This window comes from Prunus mume, linkage group LG2, assembly GCF_029339155.1.
Source record: "Prunus mume cultivar Tortuosa linkage group LG2, ASM2933915v1, whole genome shotgun sequence".
In the NCBI taxonomy this organism is placed as follows: Eukaryota; Viridiplantae; Streptophyta; class Magnoliopsida; order Rosales; family Rosaceae; genus Prunus; species Prunus mume.
The window spans coordinates 4650502-4660691 of record NC_142699.1 but is presented as its reverse complement, the minus strand read 5'-3'; the positions used below and the strand labels follow the sequence as shown (position 1 = coordinate 4660691).

The window sequence follows — 10190 nt, the reverse complement described above, 5'->3', positions numbered from 1 at the left end:
CAACAATTGTATATTTTTTGGGTGTGTTTATAAATGGGTTTTGATTGTGTGTAATGATGAGTTTTGGGTGTGTTTATAAAGTGTTTTTGGTGTTGGATTTTTTTATAATTTCAGCTCCCATTTTGGGTGTTTTAGTGAAACTCTCATATTTTTTTTGGTCGATTAGTTGGCTTAGCAAAAAAGAAAGTAACTGAATCTAGAATTTTTTAAAATATTGTTGGAACTTGGAAACAGCTTCTAACTAGGCAAGTTTTTTATTTTCCATCATCACAAATGTGATCTGGAATTTCTTTCAATTTCATACGTATATGCTCCCGTTTGCACACGTGTAAGCTTATCCTTCCTTTATTTTATGAACTCGCTTGCACTACATAACAGCCCTTATCCGTAAAGTTGGAACAATCTCTTTTCCCCTTTCTGACTGAATACAGATGAAAATCAGGGTTACTTTCTTGAGAAACCCTAAAAATTAAACCTTAACTTCAAGCTTCAAGGTATACCAAATTAAAGTGGCCGATTATACCTTTTCGCTTTCCGAAATTTTATAATTTTCTACTTAATACATAGATTTTTGTTTTCATTTTCGGAGGTGCTTTGAATCTCCATTTGATATTCCAAATTTGAATCACAAGAAAAGAATTTTGGTTTTCTCTGTTTTTACGGGCTACTCGGATTACAAGAATTAAGGTGAATTTTGGCGTGGAGAAGTTGTTTTTGGAAGCAAGAAAGATCGAAATGCTCCAACTTTTTGCTTCAATTTCAGTGCTTTATTGTTTCGGAGCTAGAAAATTTAAAATTGGGTTTTAGTCTATTTTCATGGGTCTGGAAATGTGAATGTTGTGATTTGTTATTATTATTGTGTTTATTTCTGCATTAGAACTTACAAATGGAGCTGCTTGTTTAATTTTATTGTGTTTATTTTTGGCTCTGTATTTTCCAAAATCCATTCAACTCTTTCATTGCATTCACTGCTATAATTGGTAAAACCGTGTTTTCTTCTTTCGGAAAGTTGGGTTTTTGACTAGCAAGATTTTCTGGGTCGCATTCGGTTTATTCTTTTTGAGCGAGCGTCTGAATTCATTGAATGTTGCAGCTGTTAGACTTTAGACCTTGACCTGTTTTTGGTTGCCCAGAAAACTGAATAGTATAAAAGGGAAACATTGAATTTTTTGGTAATTTGTACGAGAAATGGGACAGTTTTATTGACTCAGCCAAAAGAAATGCGCTTTGCTGATGCCATTTCCTGTTTCAGTTTCCAAGCAAAAACTTATAGTCATAGCAATATTTTTCTCTTCTTTTCATCTCATTTCTCAATCAAACTTGCTTGATTTCCATAAAGCCAAAGCTTTTTCTGCATATGTGTTATGAAAATTTCCCTTTTCTGTAAGTGTCAACATCATTTATTTGTTTCATTGAACTTGCATATGCTTTTTAATTGTATTATTAGGTTTGTACTATTTTCATCGGTTAATTCTCTTCTTATAAACTTCTCAGGAACAGGCAGAAATTACCCAACATATTGTCTGTTTCCACTTCCACTGGTTGGGCCCGAGACACTTGGTGCAACTGGCAAAAGATCTTTGAATGAGAAAATGGCTGTGGCTTTTACCCAGCTTTCATGGTGGTTGTGGAGTGGAAAACAGAAAGAGCCTAGAATCTCCAATTCATCTTCTTTAAGTTCTTCACCCGACCCCGGCATGTGGGAATCTGATGGTTTAAAGTTTCCTTCGGTTAAGGGGGCCAGTATGGCCTCATCATCATCAAGAAGGGTGAAACGCAAATGGCATAGTCGGGAAGAACGGAAAATTGATAGGGAATATGATCTTGTTCTAGTTCCATCTGAGGGAGGATGTTTTTCTGGTTCTGAGTCTGATGACTCGGATTGGTCCGTTGGATGGTTGGAGCCTCATGGACCTGGGTTTCGGAGTGATGATGATACAGACGATAGTTTTGCTGTGCTGGTTCCGTGCTATGGGCATGTTATTCATGATATGGTGAAGGATCCAAAGAGCAATATATTGAGCACTGTTGGGAACATCCCAGATGGTTATTCCGATGGTAAGAGCTTCTCTTATATGCCTATTTATATCTGTTTACAAGAAAAATTTCTGGCAATTCTTTTATATATCTTGCTTGATGAAATACCATAGTTGATATGAAATGTTCAAACCAAACCTTCGTTTTAAATTTTTAATACCTTTTGATTATTAGCCACCTTTAGAAAAGGGGCTTTTGCATCTGTTGTTTTGATTTCACAATCGCTCTGCAGCCAGTTCTGGCTACACTATGAGGGTCTCATACTCCACTCATTGAATGCGTTGCTAATGATTTGTTCTTAGGGAAAACATTGACTACAGTTGGTTCAATTATTACTGCCATTGCTTCTGGTATATTGTAATATAAGTGAGGATGACAAGTTATAGTCAATTATTCGGTTAAGGATGCAGAATTTTGATGGCTAGAAGTATTCTTTTCAATCTATTTAATGATCATCTAAAAATTGGGGACTTGCCTTTTCAAATACCAATTGAATATTCGAGTGGGAAAAGTTAAGATGCAACAGCCTCTTTCAAAGTGCTGATGTGCCAGCCATGTGTTTATTCAGTTAGAGCAGCATGAATTTTGGTTTAAGGACAGAGTTGGACTTGATAGGGCATTGACTGTTTTAAGATATTAAATTCTTAGGAGTGAAATGTGTTTTAATGTTGTTTTTGTGTTAAATACAAAATGAACTTTTTCTTCTCTCTCTCAATCTCCCTCTCTGTGGGTAGGAACATAAAAGAGCTCATCGAAGTTAGTTATTGAACAGTTCAAATTAACATGATTGTGAAGGAAGAACTGTCTAAATTTTTGAATATGGTATATAATGGTAGAGTCCATCCTTAAGTGCTAGGCAATAGTTAGTTACAGTGTATACAATTGGATCTTAAGATCTATACAGGATTGGTGAAAGTTAATGGCTGGCATTTCGCTCAACTTGGTGAATCTTGACTTTCCCTATTCCTTTCATGTTACAGTGTCAGTGTCACTTTTTCTCAATATTCATGCATATTTTGTGTTCACTGAATTTTAGTAGTGATTATATTGATGCTGTAGTTCATCTGAAACTATGTCAGTTTTAAGTGAATCCTAAACGGCAATAAAAGGAAGTAAAAACTCAGGAAGTGACTTCAAAAGAAGTGGATGCATGGTCCCAAATATGTCTTGAATTTTTTTTATAAGAAACTGTCCACATTCCAGAATTTCTTATCCAGTTTGCAGTATGTGATTTGGAAACTCTTATATGTTTAGTATATTTTTTTGGTTGCTAAATTTATAAATTTGGCACCTATTGTAGTGGTAATGAAGCTCTCAATCTTTTGACGGACGATTATTTGTATTGGAGTAGTTGGGGAAGGGATTTTCCATACAGTTGGTTGAGATATCCCAATGATAAAAGTTTCTATGTTCTGCCCCTATCATAAATTTGTTTGAATACTCCTTGTTCCTTCCTTGCATTGGTATCTTGAGTTCTCAGATATTCAATAAATTGAATTGGGCATCATGAATTCGTTGGCATTATTGTTGTTCCTATTTCTGGTGGTTACCAGGAAGTTAGGTGCTTTGTTTATTGTTCATTTCGCTTTCATTATTCCATTGGAATTGCATACTTGCTCTGTCTTATCATGTCTATTGATTTCCTGTTTCTTTTGTTTTTGTGTTGTTAAGTCGTGGTATCTGTAGATCTGTAGATCGGGCTATTGCTTGTGGCAATTGTAATCCAGGTTTTGAGTTATGGGAAAAGGCTAAATGTATTTCCCAAGTAAAATGGACAGTTTATGCTTACTTGTTCTCTGCATTTTTGCTCTCTTGTGCAGAAAGCAAGAAATATATGGAAGAGTGGCTCTCTTCTCTCAGGAACAGCTGAAGGCAGATTGAAATGGGTACTTGTTAGTAGAAGAGGACTGGCTAATGTTGGTCCAAGCTAATATAACTTTGAGTAGTAGACATGGAGATTTATGAAGGATTACTATTGCTAGAAGGTGGCCTGCTTTCTTGCTGGATTTGCCTTGGCCTTGGCCAGCAAGGAGTTGGCTGCTTCAAAATTAAGGATGGTACCGTGTGATATAAGTCAATAGCTAAAAGAAAGAACGAAAAAAAAATGAAAAAAAAAGAGAGGAAATTTTGGCTTGGGAAACTTTTAAGAAAATGAAGAAAAATGAAAAAAGGGAAGGAAAAGAAAATATAATAGGTGGTATGTGTAAATTTGCCTTACATGTGATTCTTGGATGTAAATAATGCTGGACGTGCGAGAGGAAGCTTAATGCTTCTTCCTAATATTTGTTGTAAATAATCTATGAATATTCATAAAAGAAAAATTGTAAATATTATGTGAAGAGAAGAAACAAATGACTCTCTGAGAGCTTCATGTTGATGTTGATGTTATTGTAAATAACGTGTTAATAATTCATATTGTTGTAAATACTTTTTGAATAATAATAAAAAATTTGTAAATATAATATGAATCTCTCTCTCTCTCTTTCTGCAAATATTTTAGGATTGAAACAATTTTTATATGGGGCTTTTTTGGGCATATAGGCTTCATGCAAAAGCACTCAGAAACAAATACTTAAGATCACCTTAGAATTATGTGGATATTTTCCTTAGGTCCTCAGGATCACATTAGGTCATGTAGATGTATTCTGCACACTATATAGTTTACACAATTGGATAAAAAAAGAACTTTGACACCCTGAAGGATCAAATTGATACCAAGAAGTGATCGAAGTTGGCATTTTTCAAATAAAAACTACGACGACTTGATTTAACCAAAGAGTTAGTTTGTAGGGCATTATTTGGTGGTCATGGGTAACTTATTGGAGGGTGAAGCGAAAGTTCAAAGTTATGTCTTTTTCTCACACTCAAAGTAGAGATACTGTGCAGTTATGGTAAGCTCATGAATTAGTTTGATAGATGTGCAGTTATACATATCTACAGAGAAAAGAATTGTGTCGCAGACGGATTAGCTAACTGGAGCTATAACATGGGTCTTGGCGTGTGTTATTTTGATTTTACTCCAAGTTCGATAGGTTCTTTAGTTATTGGCGACTTGATTGGGGTGTCTCATCCTCGTCTTGTTTGTGTTGATTTTATGTAGTTTTGTTGCTTGGGGTTTTTCCTTCCCAGTTCACCAAAAAAGAAGAAGTAGAGATACATGGTCACTTCAATTGGATTAGTTCCAACACATATAATTTGTAATGATCCAAGAGTTCTTTTTGGATTTATTAACATCCTTTAACAAACTGAATGTTACTAAACGAAATGATCATTGAGGATTCAGTTGACAGGCTTTTAGATGTCACTTGAATATCATCAACTTCTCTAAAGAGTGAGTCTGGGGTAAGATTTAAATGTGACGACCGGAGCTTGTTGCCCATTTCATCAATTAATTTTAAAAAAAATGTATAGAAATGAAAAAAAATTGAAACATGAAGACTATAGGGTATTATGGGTATAATTTCTCCTAGAACATTTGCCCATAAGCTGAAAGCTTAGTTATAACAGCAACAGTAACAGTCACTATATACGCGTATGCAGCTTGAACTGATGAACAGAAGATGGCATTCTTTCAGAAATAGCCAAAAAAAGGGAAGATTATCTGATAAAGAATCCAGCTTGTATTTTCCAACAGAAGTTAGGCAAAACAAGAGAAGTATCCAAAACTTTTCATGGGCTCACACTCTTTTTCCTGGTTACAACCAACCTGGCAAACTGAGAGCGCGCCACGTGGACAACCTCACTGAAGGCCTTTGCATTTTTGAGCTTTTCCAACACCTATAATCCAGGCGAAGTATCCTCTCCTCCATGTATGGTCCTTAACAGGCCATTTGTCAAAAACTGTATGTGATGTTCTCTTAATTCCTTCAATATTCATGACTTCATATTATTCTTCTGGCTTGCATTGTGTGATTTGGGTTTTCTCTAATGGATTGAATGAAATAACCTTTGTGGGTTTTGTGTTCATAATGATTGCTTTTCTTTAGAGAGAGAGAGAGAGAGAGAGAGAGAGAGATGTTGCAGAGAGCAGCAAGCAATGCATATTCATGGTGGTGGGCCAGCCACATCAGGACAAAGCAGTCAAAATGGCTGGAACAGAACCTTCAAGGTATGTGTTGTGTGTTATGTTGTCATAATAAAAGTGAGATCAGTGTTCCTGTTGATCTGTGATTGATCCAATCTGTTCTTCCTTTTAGATTTGATATCTTTTACCCACTTTTACCATTGATATGATAAAAAGAAAGAGGACAGTAAAAAAAATTATTGCTTTGTTTTTTTTCTTCTTTCTTTAATTTCCCTTTTATTGGAATTAGTAGGTTATGTAGATTTGCTTCCACATCAATAAAACCCTGTATCCCATTTGTTGGAAAGATATGTACTGCTGCAGCTAGAAAATGTTTGATGAATTTTCCCAAAGAAATTTTTAAAATTGCTAACAAAAACCTCTAGGAAGAGGTACATGAATGACAAGGAGAGCATGAAGATAAAAGAGTAACCATGTAGCTAGGGAACCTGTAATGATTTATAACAAGAGCACCAGTTTTAAATTTCCCCCATGAATTCAAAGAACATTGTTATTTTTCTTTTACAGTGACTATAATCACCTTCCAAATCTGTGTAGTTAAAACTTCTTATAAGTGCATTGTCTCATAAGCTAAACTGCTGCTGTACATTGTGAATTGAATTCCCCAGTTGGCTAATTCTGCGTCTGCTTTGTAAGAATGTGGTTGGTATTATACTAACATACAGACATGTCTTGAATTACAGATATGGAGGAGAAAGTTCATAGTACACTTAAAATCATTGATAATGATGGGGACTCCTTTGCACAGAGGGCAGAAATGTATTACAGGAAGAGGCCAGAGCTAGTGGCTTATGTTGAAGAATCGTTCCGGGCATACCGGGCTTTAGCAGAGAGATATGATCACTTGTCAAGAGATCTGCAGAGTGCCAACCGTACGATTGCCACAGTTTTCCCAGAGAGAGTTCAGTATGCAATGGAGGATGAGGATGAGGAAACTGCTTCTCAAGCATCGACTTCTTCCAACGGTCCCAACAAAGCCTCCACAGAAGAATCCAAACAAAGCATCCCAAAAGTTCCCAAGTTACCCAATAAAGATTTCAGGAGCAAATCCATGTTAAAGAGGGGGCCGCTTAAGAGAAATACAAGCTGTTTTAAAGCTACCATAACTCCAAGGTCAGGGCTGACCAAAGATGAGGCACTGGAAGAAATTGATAAGCTTCAGAAGGATATTTTGGCCCTACAAACTGAAAAGGAGTTTGTGAAGATCTTGTACGAACGCGGATATGACAGATACTGGGAGTTTGAAAACGAGATCACTGGTATGCAAAAAAGAGTTTGCAGCTTACAAGATGAGTATGGCATTGGCACCGTCATCGAAGATAACGAAGCTCGAACTTTGATGGCTGCCACAGCTTTGAAATCATGCAAAGACAGCTTGACTAAGTTACAGGAAAAGAAAGATGAAACAGAAGAAGAGGCAAGAGTTGAGCACCTAAGGATTAGGGAAGCCTGCATGAAGTTTGAAGGCCTCAAAGATGAATTTCGTTTGAAAGACGCAGACTGGTGTGATCCAACTGAGGAGGATGAGGCTGAGAACATTGGTCTAGAAACAAGAAACGTAGACCAAGAAAGACATGATCAGGAATTGTTGCGGTCTAAGATTTTGGAACAGCTGGAGACAAGTTCAAACACCTCCACTATTACAGAACTGGCAGAGAAAATTGATGGACTTGTAAACAAGGTTGTGAGTCTAGAAACTGCAGTGTCATCTCAGAATGCTCTAGTAAATAGATTTAAATCAGAAACAGATGAACTTCAGGCACGCATTCGGAGCTTGGAAGAGGAAAAGGAGATTCTGATGGAAAACTCGGACATTATGAGGAAAAGGATAAAGGAGTTGGAGGAGGAGTTGCGTAGAATTAAAAATTTAAAAAGAAGTGTAGAAGACCAAAATAACAACCTCCAAGCGCATTTTACAGAAGCTAGTTGTAATCTTGATCATCTCTCTGGAAAATTGCATAGTGTGAAGCATGAAGAGGAGGATGAGAACGCAGGACTATTCCAGGAAGTGAGAGCACTTGATGCCAAACCAGAAAGGGAGAATAAAGTGGATTCAGATAAGTCGGCCACCGATGAAGAATCAGTGGATTTGGAAGACAAAATGACAGAAGATGAAATTAAGAAAGTGGATGTTACAATTCTCAAAAATTCGGTCAAGGGTGAAGAAGAAAACCAATCTGATCCAAGCAATAGCCTTGGTTTGATGACTGAAAAGCCTCAGGAGCCAATGCAGCAGGAACAGGTTGAGAATCAGGCTTTGTCTGAGACAGTAGACAGTAATCTTGAAGTTGAGCCACAGGAACTGGAACTTGCAAATGAAGGAGATCAACCAAACTGGAGGCAACTATTCTTAAAAGGGTTAGAGGATAGAGAAAAGGTTCTGCTAGAGGAGTATACTTCAATTCTCCGGGATTATAAGGATGCAAGGAAGAAGCTGGGAGAAGTGGAGAAGAAAAACCGGGATAACATCTTCGATTTGGCAATGGAGATAAGGGAATTGAGGAGTGTTGTTTCTTCGAAGGACAAGGAGATTAAACTTTTGAAGCAAAAACTGGGATCCCCAGAGACAAATCTGGATGATAGTCCTAACACCTGTTCGACAGTATATAAGTATCCAAATCAGGAAGGCTCCCTCGAGAGCCCAACTCAAGTAGCTGCATCACCGTACTCTCCTGTTCCATCTCTAAATTTCGATAAAGAAATAACTGCCAGTTATCTTGGTGAACAAGCAACAGAGAGATTTGAGGACTCATCAGGAAACTTGAAAGTCTCACCTAGAAAGGAGGAAGAAAAAGCAACGAGGAAAAGGCATGTTGTTAGACCCCATTCTGTTTCAGCTATTGAAGGAAGATTCCGTTCAGACATTGATGAGCTGCTGGAGGAGAACTTAGAATTCTGGTTGAGGTTTAGTACCTCAGTTCATCAGATACAAAAATTCCAGACATCGATACAGGATTTACAGTCAGAGTTGTTCAAACTAAAGAATAAAAAGAAGCATGAAGGAGGGTCTAAACAGCAGTCTCTGCAATCAGATGGCAGGCCAATATACAGACACCTGAGAGAGATACAAACTGAACTGTCCTTATGGTTGGAACACAATGCAGTACTTAAAGATGACTTGCAGGGCAGATTCTCATCTTTGTGCCACATTCAAGATGAGATATCAAGACTCTCCAATTTAGGTTCAGAAGGAGAGAAGATGGAGCTTATAAGCAAATATCAGGCCGCAAAGTTTCAAGGCGAGGTTCTCAACATGAAGCAAGAGAATAATAAGGTCAATGATGAATTGAAGGCAGGTCTTAGCCGTGTTAGAGGACTGAAGTTAGAGGTCGAGAAGACGCTAGCAAGACTTGATGAAGAACTTGGAATTTCCGTGGCATCAAAGAGCATTGAACCGAAACGCTCAACCAGTAAGGCTAGAATTCCCTTGCGGTCTTTCTTGTTTGGGGTTAAGTTGAGAAGGCAAAAGCCATCAATCTTCTCATGTGCCAGCCCAGCATTACAGAAACAACACAGCGATCTAGCAGCAGCTGCACCACCACCTGAACAACCAATGTAGATGATCAGTTATATTCTACTTTTATGTTTTTAGTTTTAAAATTCATTGAGGGATCAATCTTCTATGTTAGTCATGCATGGTACATTTGCAGACAGGAACCAGAGACAGGTTAATGCTGTAGTATTGTATTCTTTTTTTCTTTCATTATCTTGTATGATATTATTCAGAATCTTAAAATTTGTTTGGAAACTTCATCTTCCATCCAGAATTAAAATGCTTATGTGGATGTTAATTTATGCAAAGTAGGCTGCATACTAAAGAGATTTACAGTGCATCACAATTGTTGAATGTCAGTGCCTCCTACGTGGGGACGCATCAGAAACGATAAATCATCTAGTTGTTTTTTGTTTTTATATCACTGAGTTTTTCAAACATTGAGAAAAGAAATATCACTAGACCACGAACCACTTGGTAATAGATCATATTTCCGGTGATTACACAAGCTGTTTGCTTCATGCTAGGTATCTGTATCTTCCAACCATTTTACATTTGGAGATTTACTTCAACATC

The 10190-nt window shown here is 37.1% G+C and overlaps 2 protein-coding genes across 4 annotated transcripts; both read left to right on the top strand.

Moving 5' to 3' along the window:
• The first annotated feature begins 357 nt into the window (after positions 1–357).
• LOC103319489 (uncharacterized) lies at positions 358–4499 on the top strand. 3 transcript variants are annotated; one of them, XM_008221035.3, is made up of 3 exons: positions 358–494; positions 1495–2058; positions 3858–4499. In XM_008221035.3, the coding sequence occupies exons 2-3, from the start codon at positions 1593–1595 to the stop codon at positions 3905–3907; spliced, it is 516 nt and encodes a 171-aa protein (XP_008219257.1). In that variant the 5' UTR covers positions 358–494; positions 1495–1592; the 3' UTR covers positions 3908–4499. The 3 variants fall into 3 exon arrangements, with proteins under 3 accessions (XP_008219257.1, XP_008219259.1, XP_008219258.1); XM_008221037.3 differs by lacking the exon at positions 358–494 and adding an exon at positions 541–687; XM_008221036.3 differs by lacking the exon at positions 358–494 and adding an exon at positions 803–1383.
• Positions 4500–5615: 1116 nt separating this feature from the next.
• LOC103319534 (protein NETWORKED 2A) lies at positions 5616–9922 on the top strand. Its single transcript, XM_089046635.1, has 2 exons — positions 5616–6145; positions 6805–9922. The coding sequence occupies exons 1-2, from the start codon at positions 6052–6054 to the stop codon at positions 9678–9680; spliced, it is 2970 nt and encodes a 989-aa protein (XP_088902761.1). The 5' UTR covers positions 5616–6051; the 3' UTR covers positions 9681–9922.
• Positions 9923–10190: the final 268 nt, after the last annotated feature.

Coding starts and splice junctions, on each gene's coding strand:
- LOC103319534 (XM_089046635.1), top strand. CDS start 6,052: ATGTTGCAGAGAGCAGCAAGCAATGCATATTCATGGTGGTGGGCCAGC. Junction 6,146..6,804: donor GCTGGAACAGAACCTTCAAG/GTATGTGTTGTG, acceptor CTTGAATTACAG/ATATGGAGGAGAAAGTTCAT.
- LOC103319489 (XM_008221035.3), top strand. CDS start 1,593: ATGGCTGTGGCTTTTACCCAGCTTTCATGGTGGTTGTGGAGTGGAAAA. Junction 2,059..3,857: donor CCCAGATGGTTATTCCGATG/GTAAGAGCTTCT, acceptor TCTCTTGTGCAG/AAAGCAAGAAATATATGGAA.